General features: G+C 39.2%; 1 protein-coding gene across 1 annotated transcript in view; it reads right to left on the bottom strand.

Annotated features, from left to right (window-relative positions):
* Positions 1 to 26,806, bottom strand: part of LOC126176786 (dedicator of cytokinesis protein 1) — a 475,112-nt gene that overhangs the window by 154,606 nt on the left and 293,700 nt on the right. Inside the window, exons 23-28 of the mRNA XM_049923958.1 lie at positions 24,645 to 24,758; positions 12,770 to 13,021; positions 10,862 to 11,062; positions 10,605 to 10,740; positions 8,974 to 9,067; positions 2,088 to 2,436 (exon numbers count right to left, since the gene is read on the bottom strand). Coding sequence (XP_049779915.1) covers positions 2,088 to 2,436; positions 8,974 to 9,067; positions 10,605 to 10,740; positions 10,862 to 11,062; positions 12,770 to 13,021; positions 24,645 to 24,758 — 1,146 coding nt within the window. The remainder of the gene's footprint in view (positions 1 to 2,087; positions 2,437 to 8,973; positions 9,068 to 10,604; positions 10,741 to 10,861; positions 11,063 to 12,769; positions 13,022 to 24,644; positions 24,759 to 26,806) is intronic.

Consider the following 26,806-nt stretch of genomic DNA (forward strand, 5'->3'; position numbering starts at 1 on the left):
TGCATGCAGACAGTTCACCCATTACAGGAATCAAGAATCGCTACAATTTTTGCCTGTTATCTACATTGATACAGGTGAGATATCAGACCCAGGTATTCTAAGATTTTTTTGGGAATATTTTAATTTGAATAATATACAGTGTAACTTGGATTTTACATTCTCCGATTTTACATTTTTCGTGATTCTGCACCATAAATTCGTAGCCCCTGTGAAAAACCCATACCATCAAAGCAAAAAATTCCACAATTTTACGTTTCTTCTTAGTAAGATTTACCTTGATTCTAAGTTCTTACTTGATGTCTCACTTGACTTCATCCCATTTTCTTCCTATTGAAATCTAATGTGAATGAACAAGTTATAAGTGGCAGAAAAGACTGATGGTTCGCACCACAGGTGGTGGCAGAATTCAGGAAATATTTTAGGCTGTTGTTGAGAGGGGACATGTGAGAGAGGGAATGCTGACTTAATCCATGATCAGTGTTGCCAAAACAAGTTGCATCATTCAGCTTCATCGTACAATTATGATACAACTACTACTAGGTTGCAGCAGTAAAGGAAAAACAAGACAGTCAACGTGAAGTGTTGCGGACCAAGTCAATGTGTGACAAAGGGGCTAGCCACCACGTAAAATGAGCTCGCCTAATGGATGTGTGGAAGGGAGGAGTGGCCCTTCAGTGATGGGATGCAGGTAGGGGTGAAAGCATTATGTGAAGTGTTGAACATATACTTTTTGTGCAAATAATGTGCTATGACAGAGATGGCAACAGTTGCATCAACTATATATACTTCTCATGTATATACTTTGCACCGCACACACCACACAATGTAGATCACAAAGACTGGGAGCAGTGACAGAGAACATTAAGCGAAACTGTGGCACCTGTGCTTTCTTTCAAATTTACATTTCAGACAGAGTAAGAAATTTACTGAGCCAACTTATAATAAATTTGTAACATCAATCAGGCAAGTAAACTCATTTTTTCACATCCCTGCTTCTCTCATCAAGCCTAAAATAACACTTCAGTGGCGGTGAGCATATGATGTGTGACTCATAAGAAAAGCATTAAACTATAACAGCAACGGTGGCAAAGTATACAGTTAAGCAGATGTCCACATTTATGCTTATGGTTTAACCACTTAGCTGCTGTGATGAAATTCACTACCACAAATTAATGTATAAACATTGTATTGTACATTTAATTTCCTTCACTTGGACAGATTTTACACAAAGTTTTGGAGAGGATTGCTATTTTTAATGAGACATGCCAATTATTACAATTGAAATTTCAAGGGAGTATGTTCCAGAAAGAATTAGACAACAGGTAATTTCCTCCCAGACATGCCTTGTGAAATGACCACAATGAGAAAATTTAGTAAATTAGATCTAATACACCCGCATGCCATTCACCAAAGAAACAGGGATGAGAGGACCAGTTAGCATCCTTGCAAGTGTGTGTGTGTGTGTGTGTGTGTGTGTGTGGGCGCGCGCGCGCAAGCGCAAGCATGTAGGGGGGGAGTCACGCACACATGGTGCTGTCATGGTGTGTCATGAAAAATGACGGACATTATCTGCATAATTTTCAGTTTTCAACCACTCTACACCTCAGCTATAAGGTAAGTCATTGCCTTTACTTCTTCCATTAAATGTAAACCTCAATATGCTTAATTATTGAAAGCACTAATCAAGAACTGTAACAGAGATTATGGCTCCAGTAACTGAAGTAACAACTGAGTTAAGCATGCTCTTTATTAGAAAATTAACCAAAAGTAAATATATTTCACACCATGTTTTGTAGAAAAGCCAGTGTTATCATCATCATCATCATCATCATCATCATTACCACCACATGTCAGACTGTACAGCAGCTCCACTCCTGGCACTTACGCATATTTAATAAATAAATAAATTTTCAGTTAATGTTTATAAATTTACAATTAATGATTAGGAATCTCATGTTGCTTGCTGACAACTTACCACAAAAACATCAACCATAATTTTTAATTCAGAATTTAAAATTCACTGAAACAAGCATATAATGATGAATAGTAACATACACAGGAGATATGTTAGATTACAAGAAACTAACCTTTTCATAGTTGACGATTCCACCCATTACTTTTGCATCTACAATGCCCATAATCTTCATAGTTAATGGATTTAAATGCAAGGTGCTATCAGCTCTGTGAGCAACAATCAGATCTTTCAATGATTTGTTTGTGGCCTCCATTGTTTCAATGGCATTTTGTAATGGGCTCACATAATACACCTCTGCAGAAATAACAGGAAACCATTGCAGAATGCCAGGAAATGGATAAGACGTGACAAGAACTGTTCTTTCAAGCCATAAGTTGGCAAATTCATTATCAAGATCACCACTAGCTCCATCGCGTCTATAGAAAGGTCTGCTGAACCTAAATTTCTGTACATCATTTACCCTGAAAATTAAATGTAAAGGGAATGAAGTGAGAAAACTAACCAATGGTTATTACAAACAGAAAGTCATAATGCACATTATTAATGATTTTCAGAAAAACAACTATTCGAATAACGGTGCCAGGAATGACAAAGACCACCATATTGAGGTAGTGTTAAGCAATAGATAGTTATAAAAACAAGGTGTTGCTTAACACTTCCCTGTACACTACAGTAAGTAGCTGCCTTTTCTTACATCACATTTTTTGTACAAAAAAGTATTTTCCATTGGGGTACCAATTATGAGATTTGAAAGCACAGTAGCATCTAGTAATAATGTCATATAAGTGTGACAACAAAAATTTTTAGAATGGCATGTAGCTACTTTCCATTTTGTGAGCTGGTTGTCATACAGTTTGTTCAGTTTGCTGAAATAGTTTGTTAATTATCAACATTTAAAGATTTCTTGTGTGCACAGAAAAATGAATATGACCAGAGAACATTTCCAGGCTACGCTATGTTATGATTTTAAATCATCCTTAATACCTACACAATGTGAAGATCACCTTAAAATGCATCTGGCAAAGGACCCCTATCTAAGGCAATAATTTCTAGTTGGTACAATGAATTAAAAAGATAATCACTTTTACTTAGTAATGAATTTTGTGAAGGACACCCACTGATGAAAATATTGTAGCTGTTTGAGCACAGGTTGACGAATAGTGATGAACATCTTATGAATTTACTCAGGCAACACTGAGCTTTTGTATGAGTCAAATCCAAAATATTTGACATCAACAGTAAGATGTTGGAAAATTTTGTTGTCTATAGTGCAAAACAACTCTGGAACATTTTCAAGGTGTCACTTCAGATTTGCTTCAGAACATCATTATTTGTGGCAAATCTTTGATTTATTGTCATGACCCTGAAGGTCAATTGGCCCAACAGATCTTTCAAACAGCACCTATGGCTGCAAAAGTCTTTCAGATTATTAGTATTGGTAAGAAGATGGTAACTAGATATTTTTCCTAGAATGGGCCATATTGCTACTATAGCACTAGAAAACAGTTCTACTGTTGCTGCAGATTGGTAAACAAATGACTATGTTATTTTATCCATGTTTGATCTTGTGAATTAGGCAGCCATTAATGACAGTTGGCAAATGATGCGACCAGCGCGTCATTCACTGACCAAACAAATGTCTGTTGAATACAAATTTTTGAAAAATATGTAGAAAACACATGAAAGAAACAATAGAAATTCCAAGTTGGAGTAACAATCAACCTAAGGACAAGATCGATTGCTACTAACCATGACACATTAAGCTGCAGACAAGTACAATTAAAAATGCATTTACAAATTAGCTTTTAGCCATAGTCTGTCAGAAAAAGAAAGGGAAACACACAAGAAATAATCCTTGTCTAATTTTCAGTGTCACCCCTGTAGTGCCCGAGACATAGTCTGGATCACCCCACAGTTCCTAACATCGACAGAAATAATCAATGAAATTCACGACTAGTACAGCGCGCGCGCGCGCACACACACACACACACACACACACACACACACACATTCATTAAGACAAGCAACCACACCTCAGTCATACATGACCGACATCTTGAGCAGCTCAGATCAGAGGTGACTGTCATGTGCGTGAGGTGTTCTTGCTTGTGTAAATGAATGCATATGTGTTTCCCTTTCTTTTTCTGATGAATACTATGGCTGTAAGCTAATGTGAAAGTGTCTTTTAATGGTGCCAGTCTGCAAATTAACATGTTATCTTTACAATAAGTAGCACTCTATCTTTTCCCTACATTGTTGTTCAAAAGAAACAATTTTACAGTACATCAAAGCATCGTTGCATACAGCAAGATTAAAACTGAGAAACTGTATGCCCTAAAGATCAGCACTGTGGTCCTTCTACCATGCGACCTTGACTCAGTACCTTTTGATTTCCTTTTTGGTTACAAAAACTAATGATAAAATGCATGGAATAACAACTTCATCACCAGATGAAGAAGTGGAACATTATAAAAATCTGGTTTCTGGAGTGCCTCAGGAAGAGCGGCATCATTGCTTTATGGACTAGCATCATCAAATCAGAACCGTGTTGACGTTAAAGGGAAGTATTTTGAAAAACAACAAAATCATTTAAAATTTTGTTTAGAACTAATCCTTATCTAATTTTCAGTGTCACCCCTTTAGTGCCCGAGACATACAGTCTGGATCACCATCTCAGTCCCTAACTTGGGCAGAAATACAGTGTCACCCTTAAAGCTCCTGAGACACACAGTCTGGATCACCACATCAGTTCCTAACAGACAGAAAAAGTCAATGAAATTCACGAACTGTACAGCTCAGAGACTTTATTCTGCATTACAGCAAGCTCCCGATTATCCATGTTAATGAAGGCCTGAGATTGCATGGGTAATTGAAAAACATAAATAATCCAAAATACAGTTGTTTTTACCAGAAACTGCTGCACACCACATTTGAATTGACTAGGTGTATTGTGAAAAAACAGCCTTTTTCCCTTTCTTTCTTTCCTTTTTTTTCCCCAATTTGACAGCAACAAGTGACTTCAATTTGTGTCCACTCGCTGAATTTCACAGAAATGAATAGTTAGTCTCTCTTTAACATGCTTAGCATGTTCTTCAGTCTGAGAGGCTTAAGGTCACATGGGCACAACCTAACAATACAACCCAACCAGCATTGTAAATCTGGTCTAGGAGACAACTGCTATATTCAAGGTAACTAAAGAACTGATCATAAAAATCATCAGCTGTGTCTTTATTAGCACAAACTTTCTCACTCTTAACAGCAGCTTCTCATATCTTGTAGATGTAGAAAATGTGAATATAGGCGTCCCACAGGGAAGTGTATTAGGCCCAATATTGTTTCTTATATACATTAACGACTTCCCACAAAGTATCAGACATGGAGAAAAAATACTTGCTGATGACAGCAACATAGTAATAACAGGTGAAAATCCAACGCAACTGTCAGAAAGAGCAAACGAGGCTCTCAATGATGTCCACAACTGGTCATTAAAAAATAAAGTAACCCTAAATGTAAAGAAAACTAACTATATTAACTTCCAATTGAACAAAAAACACAATGCCACTAGAATAAAAGTTAATAATAATGAATTAGAATGTGTAACAAGTACCAAATTCTTAGGGATGAATGTAGACAGCCAATTGAAATGGACAAACCATGTCAACATTTTGGCAAAGAAATTATCCACAGCTTGATATGCTCTTAGAATCCTTGCACCGGTATGCAATAATACCAGTCTTAAAATAACATATTACGGATATCTACACTCAGTTCTCAGCTATGGGATCATGTTTTGGGGAACAAGTGCCAGTATCAAACAAACTGTGTTCAAAGTACAAAAAGGAGCCATAAGGATAACAACAAACAGCAACAACAGGGCCCACTGTCTAGAATTATTTAAAGCTAGGCATTCTAACTGTTTCTTGTGAGTATATCTTTCAGAACATAATGTTCATTAAGAAAAATCTCAACATGTACAACACAAACAGCCTAATACATGACCATGAAACAAGATCTTGTCACCACCTCCATCTAGATAGAAAGAACAAGGCTTAGACGCAAAAAATTATATTTTATAACGGGATTAAACTGTATAACAAATTACCACAGGAAATTAAAGAAATAAATGAGCCCCTCACTTTCAGACAAAAGCTTAAAACCTTCTTAGTAAGTAAAAGTTGTTATACTGTAAAAGAATATTTAACATAGATGTAGATTATTAGCAACATATGACATTATCACCAAAATATTATGTAATTATGAATGTGTGTATGAATAGTTATGAAAACTACACAAAATATGAGAAACCTGTTTCATTGTAAATGTAAATGTGTGCTCATGTGTTGTAAACTGATGACATCCATACAATATTTATTGTTCCACGGATGAATAAATAAATAAATAAATAAATAAAAGTGTTAAAACTGAGTCAGCAAATCTGATGAAGCATCTCTCCGAATTTTTCTATTAACAATGGACCTGATGTGATGATGACTGTCAGCTTGGGTTGCAAAATTTAACAGCTTTTCTTCATTTATTTTTAAGTCTCTCACTGTATGCCTATCCCATAATCCAGAGAATTAATGCAGAGTCGCCATTTCCTAACTTATCTATACCTTTCAATTTATTTTTGAACATTAGAACACCACATTTGTGTTTATCTGTAATCTTCCTAACACATGTAAACTGCCTGTATCACCAGCAATAACAAGAAGTGTGAAATACATTAACATACAATTTCAATGACTCACTGAACAAATTACAGTATTATCGAGATCTTTCAGCAACTAGAAAACTACCAATAAGAAAACCTAAATCATTTTATTTTACTATCAACTGCCAATGAGTTGGAAACTACCAATTTTTACCTCTTAGCAAAAAGGCTAGGCAAATATACAGACAGGAAATTGTCCAAGAGTAGAGACCCACATTTTACCTGAAGGTGAAATGCGAAACACCAAGAAAATATTTCAGGAGTGTCAGATGAAGCGATTAGGATCCACATTATCTTCTGGTGATAAAAGATGTGTCACATCCATAATAGTGTATTCTCAATGAAAATATTCATTCTAATTATTACAGAATAATTCAAGCTGTGTTCTTTTATTTTTTCAAAATTCACTGAACTATTCACGAATAAGCTACAAACTGGATAACTCGCACCTCAACAATTGTGTTTCTGTAGTTACGGAAGAACTGTGTGCACTTAATGATTACATCACTGTTTTGTCAACAGATAATGTAAATGGCTGAAAGACATACATCTCCTATGCATAATAAGAAATAAGCTGCATTTTTAGAACTCCACCTACATCTGGAAAAAAGCAACTTCATACTGCCTTGTACAAAGAGGAAAACAAATAGTTTGTTAAGTGACTCTCTAAATTTGTTCTCAGTTCACAGGTTGAACTGTATGCTACCAGTGTAGAAGACATAATTATAATCAAAAAAAGGTGTCATTTACAATTATTTATAGATTCTGTTTATGATTTTCCTCAACAGTCCTACAAAAAAATCTTTTTGTTTCAATATGATCTCTGTCCACATTTTCTACATAATATTTTGCTTATGAGCATTAATTGCCTTTTTTATGATAAATTAATGGTACAGAGTCATGTGCAAAAATCAAATTGTTCAGCCATTAAACAAGCATCACCAAAAGATAAAAATGGAGTCAAGTGCAGTCTCAAATTATAGTGTGATTTCAAAATTAAAAGACTGACTGGTGTTTTTTTAAACAGCTCTCTATTTCAATAATCAAGTAACTATTTTACTATGTACCTTCTCTGTTCTTTCAGCAGTCAGTTTGTCTGTGTACAGAAACAATCTATCTTGTTGCTATCTTTTTACTGTTCAACAGTCAGTCATGCCTTCTTGTTAAACCAATCTCATCATTTCCCAAAACCCCTGTACGTCAATACCTACACTCCTACCACAAAAATTTCACCTACATAGCCAAACAATAGTTGCACACATATTTACAGACTGATCGACCCCTTGCCCTCACCCGCCTTGTCCTTGACGAAGATGACCCTACCTTTCAGTTACACACAACTATCTTGGCAAACACTAGCTTTACTTCTCACTCGACTTTCTTATTCCATATCTTCATGTCACTTGGTGATGTACTTACATATTTGACTAGGTAGAACTGTTTCTGGTAATAACTTTACTGCTCTTTTTTCTCATCTTACAATGAAAGCATCTGTCCTTATTTTACGTGTGTCGGTCTTCACCTTATGTTAGACAACCTCAATGGCTTGCAAAAAGTCAGATTTGGTATCATTTTCATTTTCTGTTTACAAAGTTACAAAGTATTTCTTAACTATTCACAGACAACAATCTTCCATAATTTGACATACTATATATTTGTTGGATGAAGAATATTACTTCAGTATAAAACATATTTTTCTTTTTGTGCATATACTAGCTTAGTGCCCACTGCTTCGTTCGCATAGATTGTATGGCCTGCAGAGATTTGTTTTTGTTTTTATTTAATCATATTTTTATGTTGTTCAGAAACAAACACCTTCTAAGCTTTTCTCGCTAATTAAGACCGCACAGGCATGGTCTTTTCCGACTGTACGAGCTTTAAAAATACTGTAGTAATTCTTTAATAATGATATATTTTCAAGTAAAGGCTTTCACCCACTACTTCACCTTCACGGGGTTAAATTTCCAAAATTGCTTTAACACGCAATTTTGAAAAATTCCTTCTTAAATGACACCTACAGTATAAGATCCAAAGCTTCTGTAAATTTCAAGTTTCTATCCTTAGGGGTTTGGGCTGCACGATGATGAGTCAGTCAGTCAGGACATCACATTTTATATACAGAGAAGAGTGGTCTGCAGCTCAGTGGTTCTTCTGTTTTGAGATTGATGTTCTATTCTCACACATGTTATGAAGAAACATTAATACTATACAACAAAAGCAAGTAGCTAACAGAGATAAATTTAATGTCAATCTAATTTTAAATACTTAATGAGAGTAACAAACATACCTGAAATACCGCATTATTTGATCACTGATTGCCTTCCCTGAAAACCTTTTCCGGCGGTCATCCATCACTGGTTCCACTTTATTTATCTGAATATCTGAAGATTGATATTAAGGATTTATCAGTAAAGACACATTCCTGTAACTTACACGATTACATGTCATCCCACTATGTGTTGTTTGTCTGTTCTTACTTCTTCTCATGGGTTTGAAACGTCAACAAACAAAACATCAGCTATATTTTCATTTTTACATGTGTCTAGAGACTAGAAAAATTTTGTAAAGTATAACATGGTCTGTAGTAGGCTGTAATATTCTTTATTAATTAGCTGTTCACACAATTAAAAAAGAATATTACAACCTACCATGGACTACATTTTCCTTTACAAAACATCAGCTACTTTCACATCTATACTTTGGTGTACACTGGTATTTAAGCCCATCCTATCACATACACAGGTTGTGTGTCAGTGCAGCTCTCTGCCTACTTTTGAAATTTGGAGTAATTCTTTACAGGTTTTGTACAGTTCTTCTCTCAACTAAAATTTTTGAACATTTCTGTAATGCTCTCAGACTAACTAGATAACTCTAAATTCAATTGAAAAGCACTTCTTTGAATTTTCTCTATCATGTCCATTATCACATACTTCGGTAAGCTTCTCATATAACGTGAAGATTTGTCACAGATTTAGCTATAAAAAACAAATTGCAGATGTTCCAAAGCAAAGCTTTATTTTCTGATATAGTTTGCTGCTTATAGGTCTGTCGTCAAGTGGCAACAGACTATGACCAGAGAGGTTTTGTTACTGATGAGCAACTTTGAAATAGATATTATGGAAAAAGAGTGTGTTTCAAAAACAGAGTAACTGTCTTCTTTGACCGAGCAATTGTGACACAGTTGTATATAAAATCATATCATTGAATTATGAGATGTAGATAACCTACTTTCACCCGCGACCATTTCAAATGCATTTCTGCTAATAAAGGAAATGTGCCATACATTGAGCACCAACATCATTAAAATGAACACTGGGACTTAGCATGTGTCAAATTATTACGTAGAACAAATATGGATGTTTTTCTCTCTTATTTGAGCTAAGCCAGGAACAGCTTCACTCACTCACTTTCTCACAAAATACTCTCAGCACAACACAGAAAATGGAAAACAGTCTTCATTGAGGGGACTGTGGCTGATACTCATTACACTATGGCTTTATAATGGGGGTTAGCAAGCATACAGTTTTATATAACCTCTTCAGATTTCTAGTGGTGCAAGATTTGAATAACTGAAAAACAAAGAAAAAGCATGCAGATATTGTGCAATACTGGGATTTTAACAAGTTTCAATGACAAACTTTGGTTTTCATACTGTCACATCTGGGATTTTGATTTTCATGAGAGAAGATAGCTTTTTTTTTCTTTTTATTGCTAACCTATGGTTCACCTCTTACTAGGACTATCACATGCCAGTGGAATGGAAAACAAAACCTCTCACACCTCCTCATGTGATCACAACTGCAATTAGAACAACCTTATAGCAATTTCTTAATAATACTAAATGATAGCTGCTGTACACTTAAAAGAATTAACAACATGGTTTCACAGGACAGCAAGAAAAATAATATGCAAGGATACATTGATGTGGAGATTCAGTGATATCATCACTTGGTGCAGAAAGGCGATTCATGAGTTCCGCATTAGGTAACTGATTGATTGTACGACTAGAAAAATCACTTAACCTTTCATATTCCTTTCCTCTATATACAAATACCTGTAGGATGGAACATAAAATTAGTACCTCTTCCAAATGTCCTACTAAGAATTATAATGAAACAGTAAAAATTTTTACTGTGTTCTACGATATTTACCCCTGCGAGGTGCAAAACACTTACCTTATTTTGCAAGAAGGCAGGAAATCCCCGGCCATAATATGCCACTCTAAAATACTCAGGTTCTGGTCTAATTTGCTTCATAATACTGTCGTAAAACTGTGACATACGCTGGTGTATACAACTTAGTTGTAAGTAATCGTATGTCTCTTCTTCGTACAAACTAATCAACTCTTTACATATACTCAATGCACTTTCCCACATCTACAAAGAAATCAAAAACTTTTAAAAGGACCTTTATAGTTTTATTATAGCATATAATTTTTTCATTCAGTCTACACTAAACCACATGAACCTTTAACTACTGATTATGTTTCACAACTTAATTAGATGTCTTGTACCAAATGCCCATATCTAATCAAAACAGAAACACCTTGTGCTTGATGACACCAAGGGCTGCTGTAAGCACAGTTAAGACTACAGATGTTAAAGAAGAAGAAGAAGAAGAAACTTACAAGTTGTAAACAACAAAGTGACCAATAATTACAGCTTTGTTAACAAAAGACACAGATACAGAGACAGTTCTACAGTAAAGAGGAACATGCAGCTAAGCAATGGGGAGAAGAAAATCCAAAATCTAACAATGGAAACTCCAGGTAGAAATATCAACAATTTAGGAAAAGACAGATTGCTACTAACCATAAAGAAGACACACTAAGTTAGAGACAGGCACAATTGTAAGACACTGACATAAAGCTTTCAGCCACAGCCTCCATCAGCAAAAGAGTAACGTGCACCATTCATAAACACAGGCAAGCACAACTCGTGCACATATGACTGACAGCTCCAGTATCTCGGGTCCGAGATGTTGCAGCTGGCAGTCATGTGCATGGGATGTGCATTCTTGTGTGTCTGAATGGTGTATGTTTAACTGATGGAGGTTGTAGCTGAAAGCTTTAAGTAAGTGTCTTTTGATTGTGCCTGTCTACAACTTTACTAGTCTTCTTTACAGTAAGTAGGAATCAGTCTTCTCCTATATTGTTGACAATCTAGAATTTGTTACACAATAAATGCGTATTGAAACATTAGATATCCTGTCTTGAAGGCTGAAAAGAGAAACAATGAATTCTCAGAAAAAAAAATAATGGGAATGAGTGTATGGCATCGTTGGCCGGGAGGCCCCTATTTGGGGAAGTTTGGCCAGCAAGTGCAAGTCTTAGTTCATTTGACACCACATTGGGTGACTTGCATGCCAGTGATGAGAATGAAATGATGATGATGACAATACAACACTCAATTCCCGAATAGAGAAAATCTCCACCCTGGCTGGGAATCTAATCCGGGCCCGCTTGCATGGGAGGCGAGCACGTTACCACCCAGCTAAGCAGGGGGACTTGAATTCTCAGAGTTAAAGGAAACACAGTGATGGAGGTGGAACTACATTAAGTGTTGTGTAAGTAATCCAAAAGATAAATCTTACATAAATATTCATACAAAGGCAACATTATACAGATAAAATTCTCCTAAGATAAATGAAAGTGACTAGTTAGATTCATATACATGTTTCAATTGATAGTCACAGTTATACCAATCTAAGACACACATTAAAAATGCAAAACTAGAGGGATGACCAGAAAAACTATCTCGAGGGATGAAATCCCATTTCGGGCTTTTGCAAAACCCGGTGTAAGGAAGAGGACTACTGAATTCTCAGTATGTTCAGAACCCTATATTGGGCATTTCCTAGCATAATGTTGTGGTCATTTATTGATACTAATTATATTAATATAGAAAGCGAAGCAGAGTTTTTATTAATTTTTCCCTGTTACTTGTTACAGCCTGGTGCAACACTCTGTGTCTTTTTGATAGGTAAGTAGGTAATCTGCTCTGCATGATATTGAGCTGAAAATCTTATATGTATATTTCTCATTTAGGTTTACACAAAAATATCTATATGCAGAAAATACAAACCTTGCCCTTATCAAAATAATGAATGATGTCATAGTAAAGGGCTTCCTTGAGTTCACGGTGTGTCTGACAAGTGGGATGGCGCAGACTGCGAAGCAACGGTGGCAGTGGCTCAGCTGACCATTTCAACAACTTACTGTGAAGCTTCAATGTAAATGCAGCCTCTGTATAGTTATCACATTCTAAATGCAGTTCGCACAATTTATTTACATAACGAATATACATTTCCTTCCTATTAATCTCACTGTAGAAATCCTGCAAAATAGAAACATTCATGTTAAATATGATTAATTGCAATCTGTTCCCTATAGTTTAAAGTTATTCTATATTTCACTGAACCCATTGTCATCTTTCTCAGAAATGTAGTGAGAGCATAACATGTACACTATGTGATCGAAAGCATCCGGACACCCCCACAAACATACATTCTTCATATTAGGTGCATTGTGCTGACACCTACCGCCAGGTACTCAATATCAGCGGCCTCAGTAGTCATTAGACATTGAGAGAGAGCAGAATGGGGCACTCCGCAGAACTCATGGACTTCAAACTTTATCAGGTGATTGGGTGTCACTTTTGTCATACGTCTGCACGTGAGACTTCCACACTCCTAAACATCCCTAGGTACACTGTTCCCAGTGTGATAGCGAAGTGGAAATGTGAAGGGACACATACAGCACAAAAGCGGACAGCCCGACCTCGTCTGTTCACTGACACGGACTGCCTACAGTTGAAGAGGGTCATAGTGTAATAGGTAGACATCTATCCAGATCATCACACAGGAATTCCAAACTGCACCAGGATCCACTGCAAGTACTATGACAGTTAGGCGAGAGGTGAGAAATCTTGGATTTCACCGTCAAGTGGCTGCTCATAAGCCGCACATCATGCAGGTAAATGCCAAACAATGCCTCGCTTGGTGTAAGGAATGTAAACATTGGACGATTGAACAGTGGAAAAATGTTGTGTGGAGTGACAAATCGCGGTACACAATGTGGCAATCCGATGGCAGAGTGTGGGTATGGCGAATGCCCAGTAAAATTTGGAGATAGTGGTGTTATGGTGTGGTCGTGTTTTTCATGGAGGGGACTTGCACCCCTTGTTGTTTTGCATGGCACTATCACACCAGAGGCCTACGTTGATGTTTTAAGCACATTCTTGCTTTCCACTGTTGAAGAGCAATTCGAGGATGGTGACTGCATCTTTCAGCATGACTGAGCACCTGTTCATAATGCACGGCCTGTGGCGGAGTTGTTACACAACAATAACATCCCTGTAGTGGACTGTCCCACACAGAGTCCTGACCTGAATCTTATAGAACACCTCTGGGATGTTTTGGAATGCCGACTACATGCCAGGCCTTACCGATTGACATCAATACCTGTCCTCAGTGCAGCACTCTGTGAAGAATGGGCTGCCATTCCCCAAAAAAGCTTCCCTCACCCTACTGAACTTATGCCTGCGACAGTGGAAACTGTCAGCAAGGATAACGGTGGGCCAACACCATATTTAATTCCAGCATTACCAATGGAGAGCACCATGAACTTTTAAGTCATTTCCAGCCAGGTGTCCAGATACTTTTGATCACATAATATTTTTAAAATAAAAAGTAAAGAAGAGATGAGAAAACATACAGTTTTTTTTTTTTTAAATTTTCTTATTGTATGGGTCCACAGCTTCTATAAATGTTTTAAAGGATTTCCTCCTGCTTTCAGTTGTTTGAATTTAATTTTGTGATTGCAATTTTGGCATTAACCCATTTTCAGCCGTCTACAAGCAGGAATAAACAGGTACGTATGGAAACAGACAATGTCATTGGTTTAACACATGGCCAGTTGGTGTAACACTTATTTCACTGTTAAGTCGATGCACTGTTGTCATTCTAACCAACACAGGTTCCTCGTCTGAAACTTGGCCGTGGACTGACTGTCTCAGGATGAAAAATTGGGCACTTATATATCACCTCCCCCCCTCCATGAACCGTGGACCTTGCTGTTGGTGGGGAGGCCTGCATGCCTCAGTGATACAGATAGCCGTACCGTAGGTGCAACCACAACGGAGGGGTATCTGTGGAGAGGCCAGACAAACGTGTGGTTCCTGAAGAGGGGCAGCAGCCTCTTCAGTAGTCGCAGGGGCAACAATCTGGACGATTGACTGATCTGGCCTTGTAACACTAACCAAAACAGCTTTGCTGTGCTGCTACTGTGAACGGTTGAAAGCAAGGGGAAACTACAGCTGTAATTTTTCCCGAGGGCATGCAGCTTTACTGTATGGTTAATGATGATGGCGTCCTCTTGCGTAAAATATTCCGGAGGTAAAATAGTCCCCCATTCGGATCTCCGGGCGGGGACTACTCAAGAGGATGTCGTTATCAGGAGAAACAAAACTGGCGTTCTACGGATCGGAGTGTGGAATGTCAGATCCCTTAATCGGGCAGGTAGGTTAGAAAATTTAAAAAGGGAAATGGATAGGTTACAGTTAGATATAGTGGGAATTAGTGAAGTTCGGTGGCAGGAGGAACAAGACTTTTGGGCAGGTGAATACAGGGTTATAAATACAAAGTCAAATAGGGGTAATGCAGGAGTAGGTTTAATAGTGAATAAAAAAAATAGGAATGCGGGTAGGCTACTACAAACAGCATAGTGAATGCATTATTGTGGCCAAGATAGACACGAAGCCCAAGCCTACTACAGTAGTACAAGTTTACATGCCAACTAGCTCTGTAGATGATGAAGAACTTGAAGAAATGTATGATGAAATAAAAGAAATTATTCATATAGTGAACGGAGACGAAAATTTAATAGTCATGGGTGACTGGAATTCGGTAGTAGGAAAAGGGAGAGAAGGAAACGTAGTAGGTGAATATGGATTGGGGCTAAGAAATGAAAGAGCAAGCTGCCTCGTAGAATTTTGCACAGAGCACAACTTAATCATAGCTAACACTTGGTTCAAGAATCATGAAAGAAGGTTGTATACGTGGAAGAACCCTGGAGATACTAGAAGGTTTCAGATAGATTATATAATAGTAAGACAAAGATTTAGGAACCAGGTTTTAAATTGTAAGACATTTCCGGGGGCAGATGTGGATTCTGACCACAATCTATTGGTTATGAACTGCAGATTGAAACTGAAGAAACCGCAAAAAGGTGGGAATTTAAGGAGATGGGACCTGGTTAAACTGACTAAACCACAGGTTGTACAGAGTTTCAGGGAGAGCATAAGGGAACAAATGGCAGGAATGGGGGAAAGAAATACAGTAGAAGAAGAATGGGTAGCTCCGAGAGATGAAGTAGTGAAGGCAGCAGAGGATCAAGTAGATAAAAAGACGAGAACTAATAGAAATCCTTGGGTAACAGAAGAAATATTGAATTTAATTGATGAAAGGAGAAAATATAAAAATGCAGTAAAAGAAGCAGGCAAAAAGGAATACAAACGTCTCAAAAATGAGATCGACAGGAAGTGCAAAATGGCTAAGCAGGGATGGCTAGAGGACAAATGTAAGGATGTAGAGGCTTATCTCACTAGGGGTAAGATAGATACTGCCTACAGGAAAATTAAAGAGACCTTTGGAGAAAAGAGAACCACTTGTATGAATGTCAAGAGCTCAGATGGAAAACCAGTCCTAAGCAAAGAAGGGAAAGCAGAAAGGTGGAAGGAGTATATAGAGGGTCTATACAAGGGCGATGTACTTGAGGACAATATTATGGAAATGGAAGAGGATTAGATGAAGATGAAATGGAGATATAATACTGCATGAAGAGTTTGACAGAGCACTGGAAGACCTGAGTCGAAACAAGGCCCCGGGAGTAGACAACATTCCATTAGAACTACTGACGCCATTGGGAGAGCCAGTCCTGACAAAACTCTACCATCTGGTGAGCAAGATGTATGAGACAGGCGAAATACCCTCAGACTTCAAGAAGAATATAATAATTCCAATCCCAAAGAAAGCAGGTGTTGACAGATGTGAAAATTACCGAACTATCAGTTTAATAAGACACGGCTGCAAAATACTAACGTGAATTCTTTACAGACGAATGGAAAAACTAGTAGAAGCCGACCTTGGGGAAGATCAGTTTGGATTCCGTAGAAATATTGGAACACGTGAGGCAATACTGACCCTACGGCTTATCTTAGATGCTAGATTAAGGAAAGGCAAACCTACGTTTCTAGCATTTGTAGACTTAGAGAAAGCTTTTGACAATGTTGACTGGAATACTCTCTTTCAAATTCTGAAGGTGACAGGGGTAAAATACAGGGAGCGAAAGGCTATTTACAATTTGTATAGAAACCAAATGGCAGTTATAAGAGTTGAGGGGCATGAAAGGGAAGCAGTGGTTGGGAAGGGTGTGAGACAGGGTTGTAGCCTCTCCCCGATGTTATTCAATCTGTATATTGAGCAAGCAGTGAAGGAAATAAAAGAAAAATTCGGAGCAGGTATTACAATCCATGGAGAAGAAATAAAAACTTTGAGGTTCGCCGATGACATTGTAATTCTGTCAGAGACAGCAAAGGACTTGGAAGAGCAGTTGAACGGAATGGTTAGCGTCTTGAAGAAAGGATATAAGATGAACATCAACAAACGCAAAACAAGGATAATAGAATGTAGTCAAATTAAGTCGGGTGATGTTGAGGGTATTAGATTAGGAAATGAGACACTTAAAGTAGTAAAGGAGTTTTGCTATTTGGGGAGCAAAATAACTGATGATGGTTGAAGTAGAGAGGATATAAAATGCAGACTGGCAATGGGAAGGAAAGCGTTTCTGAAGAAGAGAAATTTGTTAACATCGAGTATAGATTTAAGTGTCAGGAAGTCGTTTCTGAAAGTATTTGTATGGAGTGTAGCCATGTATGGAAGTGAAACATGGACGATAAATAGTTTAGACAAGAAGAGAATAGAAGCTTTCGTAACGTGGTGCTACAGAAGAATGCTGAAGATTAGATGGGTAGATCACATAACTAACGAGGAGGTGTTGAATAGGATTGGGGAGAAAAGAAATTTGTGGCACAACTTGACTAGAAGAAGGGATCGGTTGGTAGGACATGTTCTGAGGCATCAAGGGATCACCTATTTAGTATTGGAGGGCAGCATGGAGGGTAAAAATCGTAGAGGGAGACCAAGAGATGAATACACCAAGCAGATTCAGAAGGATGTAGGTTGCAGTAGGTACTGGGAGATGAAGAAGCTTGCACAGGACAGAGTAGCGTGGAGAGCTGCATCAAACCAGTCTCAGGACTGAAGACCACAACAACAACAACAACAACAACAACAACATATATCATCACAAAAATAGGTCCTGAAACTACACATTGTTTAAAGTTAAATTTACAGAAATTACAATTAAAACTTAACTCATTAAATTAACTGAAGACATAGAAACTTTCCTTCTTTTTAACAGTTTCTCCTACTATGAGGACTAAGCCAAATTATTTGTTTAAATGAAGACATTAACAGATATCATTACAGAGACAATACTTTGGACAAAAATATTAATTACTTTTGAATTAATTAAGGGCTGGATTTGCTAACATGTTTCAAAATAGAGACAAATAGATCCTTTAGGAATGCTAGTGTTTCATGTCCCAAATGCTCATAATTAGTACAAAATTTATATTTGTTTATACATCAACAATAGAATTTAAGTTATGAAACAATTACTGATTTCACCCTATAACAAAAGATACTAACTAGGAATAGTCCAAATAAATTATAAAATCAGTTACATACATAAAACTAAGCACAAACATAGATCTGGTGTTATATTCTTTAAAACTGGGGGCCAACCTTTGCAGATTATATTCACGTATGTTAATGGTACTTAATTCAAAATTGAAAAAATGAATTTTAAGGGAGCACATGGCAAAACAAGAGGGAAAGTAAAAATATCCCAGCTTGCTTCTTCACATCTGGGATTAACAGTAGGTAAAACCAGTTTTGTAGTTTTTTGACATTCATATATGTTGTACTTCCAAGATTTTGACATATTGGTTTATATTATGCAGACCTAGGCTGTAGGGAAGGTCTTCATGGCAAACGAATCTGCTCCAGTCCTGAATCCCTGAACCATTACACCAACAACCTGAAAACAGCTTTCGCATCCCGCAACTACCCTCCCTACCTGGTACAGAAGCAAATAACCAGAGCCACTTCCTCATCCCCTCAAACCCAGAACCTCCCACAGAAGAACCACAAAAGTGCCCCACTTGTGACAGGATACTTTCCGGGACTGGATCAGACTCTGAATGTGGCTCTCCAGCAGAGTTACGACTTCCTCAAATCCTGCCCTGAAATGAGATCCATCCTTCATGAAATCCTCCCCACTCCACCAAGAGTGTCTTTCCACTGTCCACCTAACCTTCGTAACCTCTTAGTTCATCCCTATGAAATCCCCAAACCACCTTCCCAACCCTCTGGCTCCTACCCTTGTAACCGCCCCCGGTGTAAAGCCCTTCCACCACCACCTACTCCAGTCCTGTAACCCGGATGGTGTCCACGATCAAAGGCTGAGCCACGTGTGAAAGTACCCATGTGATTTACCAACTGACCTGCCTACGCTGTGAAGCTTTCTATGTGGGAATGACCAGCAACAAACTGTCCATTCGCATGAATGGACACAGTCAGACAGTGTTTGATGGTAATGAGGATCACCCTGTGGCTAAACATGCCTTGGTACACGGCCAGCACATCTTGGCACAATGTTACACCGTCCAGGTTATCTGGCTACTTCCCACTAACACCAACCTGTCAGAACTCCGGAGATGGGAACTTGCCCTTCAGTATATCATTTCTACACGTTATCCAACACGCCTCAACCTCCACTAATTTCAAGTTGCCGCCGCTCATACCTCACCTGTCACCTGTCATTCAACATCTTTGCCTCTGTACTTCCGCCTCGACTGACATCTCTGCCCAAACTCTTTGCCTTTACATATGTCTGCTTGTGTCTGTATATGTGCGGATGTATGTGTGTGTGTGTGTGTGTGTGTGTGTGTGTGTGTGTGTGTGTGTGTGTGTGTGTGCGCGGGCGCGATTGCGAGAGTGTACACCCGTCCTTTTTCCCCCCTAAGGTAAGTCTTTCCGCTCCCGGGATTGGAATGACTCCTTACCCTCTCCCTTAAAACCCACATCCTTTCGTCTTTCCCTCTCCTTCCCTCTTTCCTGACGAAGCAACCGTTGGTTGCGAAAGCTTGAATTTTGTGTGTATGTTTGTGTGTCTATCAACCTGCCAGCACTTTCGTTTGGTAAGTCTCATCATCTTTGTTTTTGGACATATTTTTCCCACGTGGAATGTTTCCCTCAAACAAAGATGATGTGACTTACCAAATGATAGTGCTGGCAGGTCGACAGACACACAAACGAACACAAACATACACACAAAATTCAAGCTTTCGCAACAAACTGTTGCCTCTTTCCTGATGAGGCAACAGTTTGTTGCGAAAGCTTGAATTTTGTGTGTATGTTTGTGTTCGTTTGTGTGTCTGTCGACCTGCCAGCACTTTCATTTGGTAAGTCACATCATCTTTGTTTTTAGGTGTGTGTATATATATATATATATATATATATATATATATATATATATATATATATATATATATATATATATATATGGTTATAATAGAAGGAAACATTCCACGAAGGAAAAATATACCTAAAAACAAAGATGATGTGACTTACCAAATGAAAGTGCTGGCAGGTCGACAGACACACAAACGAACACAAACATACCCACAAAATTCAAGCTTTCGCAACAAACTGTTGCCTCATCAGGAAAGAGGGAAGGAGAGGGAAAGACGAAAGGATGTGGGTTTTAAGGGAGAGGGTAAGGAGTCATTCCAGTCCCGGGAGCGGAAAGACTTACCTTATGGGGAAAAAAGGACGGGTATACACTCGCACACACACACACATATCCATCCACACATATACAGACACAAGCAGACATTTGTAAAGGCAAAGAGTTTTTAGATATATTTTTCCCACGTGGAATGTTTCCCTCTATTATATTCATATCATTAATTTGAACCCAACAATCACGTTTGTTATTGTTATCATTATTGTTATTGGCTGCAACCCTTCTTTCCATCAGTCCCTATACCAGTAAAGCCCAAACTCTTTGCCTTTACAAATGTCTGCTTGTGTCTGTGTATGTGTGGATGGATATGTGTGTGTGTGCGCAAGTGTATACCTGTCCTTTTTTCCCCCTAAGGTAAGTCTTTCAGCTCCCGGGATTGGAATGACTCCTTACCCTCTCCCTTAAAACCCAAATCCTTTTGTCTTTCCCTCTCCTTCCCTCTTTCCTGACGAGGCAACCGTTGATTGCGAAAGCTAGAATTTTGTGTGTATGTTTGTGTGTCTTTCGACCAGCCAGCGCTTTTGTTTGGTAAGTCTCATCATCTTTGTTTTTAAATATATTTTTCCCACGTGGAATGTTTCCCTCTATTATATATATATATATATATATATATATATATATATATATATATATATATATATACCTAAAAACAAAGATGATGTGACTTACCAAATGAAAGTGCTGGCAGGTCGACAGACACACAAACGAACACAAACATACACACAAAATTCAAGCTTTCGCAACAAATTGTTGCCTCATCAGGAAAGAGGGAAGGAGAGGGAAAGACGAAAGGATGTGGGTTTTAAGGGAGAGGGTAAGGAGTCATTCCAGTCCCGGGAGCGGAAAGACTTACCTTAGGGGGAAAAAAGGACGGGTATACACTCGCACACACACACATATCCATCCACACATATACAGACACAAGCAGACATATTTAAAGACAAAGAGTTTGGGCAGAGATGTCAGTCGAGGCAGAAGTGCAGAGGCAAAGATGTTGATGAATGACAGGTGAGGTATGAGTGGCGGAAATTTGAAATTAGCGGAGATTGAGGCCTGGTGGATAACGGGAAGAGAGGATATATTGAAGAGCAAGTTCCCATCTCCGGAGTTCGGATAGGTTGGTGTTAGTAGGAAGTATCCAGATAACCCGGACGGTGTAACACTGCGCCAAGATGTGCTGGTTGTGCACCAAGGCATGTTTAGCCACAGGGTGATCCTCATTACCAACAAACACTGTCTGCCTGTGTCCATTCATGCGAATGGACAGTTTGTTGCTGGTCATTCCCACATAGAATGCATCACAGTGTAGGCAGGTCAGTTGGTAGATCACGTGGGTGCTTTCACACGTGGCTCTGCCTTTGATTGTGTACACCTTCCGGGTTACAGGACTGGAGTAGGTGGTGGTGGGAGGGTGCATGGGACAGGTTTTACACCGAGGGCGGTTACAAGGGTAGGAGCCAGAGGGTAGGGAAGGTGGTTTGGGGATTTCATAGGGATGTACTAAGAGGTTACGAAGGTTAGGTGGACGGCGGAAAGACACTCTTGGTGGAGTGGGGAGGATTTCATGAAGGATGGATCTCATTTCAGGGCAGGATTTGAGGAAGTCGTATCCCTGCTGGAGAGCCACATTCAGAATCTGATCCAGTCCCGGAAAGTATCCTGTCACAAGTGGGGCACTTTTGTGGTTCTTCTGTGGGAGGTTCTGGGTTTGAGAGGATGAGGAAGTGGCTCTGTTTATTTGCTTCTGTACCAGGTCGGGAGGGTAGTTGCGGGATGCGAAAGCTGTTGTCAGGTTGTTGGTGTAATGCTTCAGGGATTCCGGACTGGAGCAGATTCGTTTGCCACGAAGACCTAGGCTGTAGGGAAGGGACCGTTTGATGTGGAATGGGTGGCAGCTGTCGTAATGGAGGTACTGTTGCTTGTTGGTGGGTTTGATGTGGACAGACGTGTGAAGCTGGCCATTGGACAGGTGAAGGTCAACATCAAGGAAAGTGGCATGGGATTTGGAGTAGGACCAGGTGAATCTGATGGAACCAAAGGAGTTGAGGTTGGAGAGGAAATTCTGGAGTTCTTCTTCACTGTGAGTCCAGATCATGAAGATGTCATCAATAAATCTGTACCAAACTTTGGGTTGGCAGGCCTGGGTAACCAAGAAGGCTTCCTCTAAGCGACCCATGAATAGGTTGGCATACGAGGGGGCCATCCTGGTACCCATGGCTGTTCCCTTTAATTGTTGGTATGTCTGGTTTTCAAAAGTGAAGAAGTTGTGGGTCAGGATGAAGCTGGCTAAGGTAATGAGGAAAGAGGTTTTAGGTAGGGTGGCAGGTGATCGGCGTGAAAGGAAGTGCTCCATCGCAGCGAGGCCCTGGACGTGCGGGATATTTGTGTATAAGGAAGTGGCATCAATGGTTACAAGGATGGTTTTTGGGGGTAACGGATTGGGTAAGGATTCCAGGCGTTCGAGAAAGTGGTTGGTGTCTTTGATGAAGGATGGGAGACTGCATGTAATGGGTTGAAGGTGTTGATCTACGTAGGCAGAGATACGTTCTGTGGGGGCTTGGTAACCAGCTACAATGGGGCGGCCGGGATGATTGGGTTTGTGAATTTTAGGAAGAAGGTAGAAGGTAGGGGTGCGGGGTGTCGAGTGTATACCCGTCCTTTTTTCCCCCTAAGGTAAGTCTTTCCGCTCCCGGGACTGGAATGACTCCTTACCCTCTCCCTTAAAACCCACATCCTTTCGTCTTTCCCTCTCCTTCCCTCTTTCCTGATGAGGCAACAATTTGTTGCGAAAGCTTGAATTTTGTGTGTATGTTTGTGTTCGTTTGTGTGTCTGTCGACCTGCCAGCACTTTCATTTGGTAAGTCACATCATCTTTGTTTTTAGGTATATTTTTCCTTCATGGAATGTTTCCTTCTATTATAACTATATATATATAAACACACACACACACACACACACAGACCACCCAACTCCATATGATGCAGCACACAACAATGTAGCTGACTTTCCTACCTGTTTCACAATCTGTTAACTGAAGGTTACTCCTCAAGACCATCTTTCCTGAATTTCTGAAGTAGGAGACGACCTAACAATGCATCCTTTGCACCAACAATTCCACTTGGACTCAATACACTTTTTTACTATGTTGTCCTGTCCTGTCCCCTTTCACCTGCATCTTCCTTTCCTTCACTACATGTCCACAACCTTATTCCTGTACTATTTCTTATATGTTTATTCTAGCGGACATGTACCTCGCCTCCTGCTTAGGTGCCTCTTCTCACTTCCTGTACAAGCATATATATGCCCTAATACACTAACACAATCTTCTCCATGCACCCCCCCCCCCCCCCACAAACCCCCTTTCTCTCTACTGTCCCTTCTTCCTCCCCCTGCCCCCCCCCTTCCAACTATCTGACAATGTAACCATGTAACTCTACCCACCTCAGGCCTAGATTAAAATTTATGTAATTGGGTTGTAGCCCCCCCTCCCCTCCCAAAGGTAACCTTGTCATAAAATTACAAACATCTTCAGGGGATTAAATCTAGCACTCCAACCTACTATTTTTTGACTTTGAAAAAGCTAATTTTTCTGAAACGTAGTAACAGTTTTTTCCCCCACTTTTAAATGAGTCATCTTGTGGAAAATGATTTCACTTCCAGAAGGCAGCCAATTTCTCTCTTTGTAATTTTATCATTTTCACAATATAGTTAGCATCTTATTTATCATGTTGACAGCAGTTATTAAAATAATACTATTAACAAAGACTAATAGAAATTTTGTGCTTTGCTTCAGGTGTAAAAGTAATATGGACTATCATAGGCAAAACGAATCGGAGCAAACTATGCAAAATTCTTTATTTCAGTGTTTGAGAGAACTAATGTTCATACAGAGTTAACAAGATGAAGTTAAATCCTACAGCAACATCTACAGGTAATTTTACTAACTGCTGTTTAACTCCTTGCACATGCACAAGATTAAAACAAAAACACATTCTCTTCCTGGCATTAACAGATGTTATGATACATACCAGTAAATTCACAGTACAACTCATTCGGTTTTCCTTGTTTTCATCTGTTATAATACACCTGTATTCCAGCAACCGCTCCATCAGCCGAGCCACAGTATCTACAAATTTTGTACCCTGCAAAGAGTAACAAATACCATGTTGATATGCTGTTAATAATTTCAAACAAATAGTTAAGAAGACATTTTCTGCTGTGCTGACTGAAAAATACCCATAATCTATTAACCTAGTCACAGATGATTGTACTGATAAACCTCTCTAGGTGTTTTACAATAAACAGATTTCACTGTGTGTATGTTTTAATACTACACTATGTAAACTAATGGAAATGCAACCATTCACCTATAACAGATCAATATGTAGAATGCTGTAACATACAACAGAAAAAAGCACTCACACTAGCTTTTTTTCCAACAATAGTACACACATTCATACATCGAACCAGACAGACATCTAAAAGCACACTCCCGTGGACACAGCAATACTAATTATTTATACTTGATTATTGGAAGCAATTGTCTGATGGAGGTGGGGAGGGGGTAGGGAAGGAGACAAGGAAGGAGTAGCAAGAAAGAGGCAGGTCTTTTGACAGATGAGAACTCACGGTCACACAACAAGACGAAAAAAGTAACAGAGGGTACAACAAAAAAAGATTTAGGAAGACGGATAGGTGGAGGTAGGGAGGGGCACTGTGGAGGGTGCAGACCTGAGAGGAAGGAGCTGAGGAGAGGGGGAAGGGGAGTGGAAGAAAGGACAGAAAGGTGTAGATGAAGAGGGAAATGGAAGGGAGAGGGGTTGAAAATGAGGGAGGAGAGGGAGAGGGAGAATGCCTACACAGTGGGGGGATGAGAGGAAGAGTAGTGGCAGAAGAAGGTGCACGATCTTGATGCCCAAGGAGAGAGAAGGGAAAAGGCAACATGAGGCAGTGGGAACAGGTTAGCATAGGACTAGGCCATGGGAACTGCAAGAGTACAGGATGTGTTGAACAGACAATTCCCATCATGTACTAGGTCTATTCAAAAAAACTCTGGAACTTTGTCCACAAAATTTTTCTACTCTTACCTTTTCCTTACTGTACAGGGTCTCCTTAGAAGTACTCTCCTCCACAATTGATACATCGCTCCCAACTCCATTTCGACTTCCGGAAGCAGTCTTTGTGTGCCGGATCGCACGAAGCGCCATGTGTGAATTTTCTTTTATCTCATCTGTCATTGCAGACCCTCATCCCTTCAAACATGTTTCTCAGCTTTGGAAATAAAAATAAGTTCACAGGGACCAGGTCTGGAGAGTACGGAGGATGAGGCAGCACAGTAATTTCATTTTTTGTGCAATAGTCATGCACCAACAGGAGTGAATGTGCAGGTGTGTCTTTGTGATGCAAGACCCATGAATTGTCTCACCACATTTCAGGCCGTTTCCTTCTCACATTTTCTAACAGGTGTCGCAACATGTCCCAATAGTACCATTGATTAACAGTTTATCCCTGTGGCATGAAGTCATAATGAACTAATCCTCAAAGTCAAAAGAAAACTATCAGCAGGGCTCTGACATTTGACCTGACGTGACAAGCTTATTTTGGTCTTAGAGAACCTTTCCTGAGCCATTGTGAAGGTTGAACCTTGGTTTCAACGTCATAATCATAGACCCACATTTCATCACCAGTTATGATTCTCTTAAGGTATATCTTGTTCTCATTTATGCGATCCAAAAGCTCTTGTCAGACTGCGAGGTGAAGATCTCTATGGTCTTCACTCATGAGCCATGGGACAAACCTGACAGCAACATGATGCGTTCCAAGATCCTGTGTCAGGACTTCGGACATGGTCCAACTGAAATGTTATATTCTTCTGTGATCTCTCAGGCAGCCAGTCTTTGATTAGCATGCACAATTTCTCTGATGTTCTTGACATGAGCATCGTCAGTAGACGTCAAAAGGTGTCTTGAACGAGGGTCATCTTTAACTTCCATCCGGCCATTTTTAAACTGTGTGAACCACTCGTAACACCGAGTACGGCTTAAGCACTCATCACCATAGGCTTCCCTCATCATTTGGTGTGCCTCTGTAAAGCTTTTCTTGTGTTTCATACAAAATTTTTTGCAGCCACGCTGCTCCTCTAAATCTGCCATCTCGAAATTCGCGAACTGTGTGACACAACATTCTACTC

The sequence above is a fragment of the Schistocerca cancellata genome, chromosome 3 (assembly GCF_023864275.1).
Source record: "Schistocerca cancellata isolate TAMUIC-IGC-003103 chromosome 3, iqSchCanc2.1, whole genome shotgun sequence".
NCBI classification, from domain to species: Eukaryota; Metazoa; Arthropoda; class Insecta; order Orthoptera; family Acrididae; genus Schistocerca; species Schistocerca cancellata.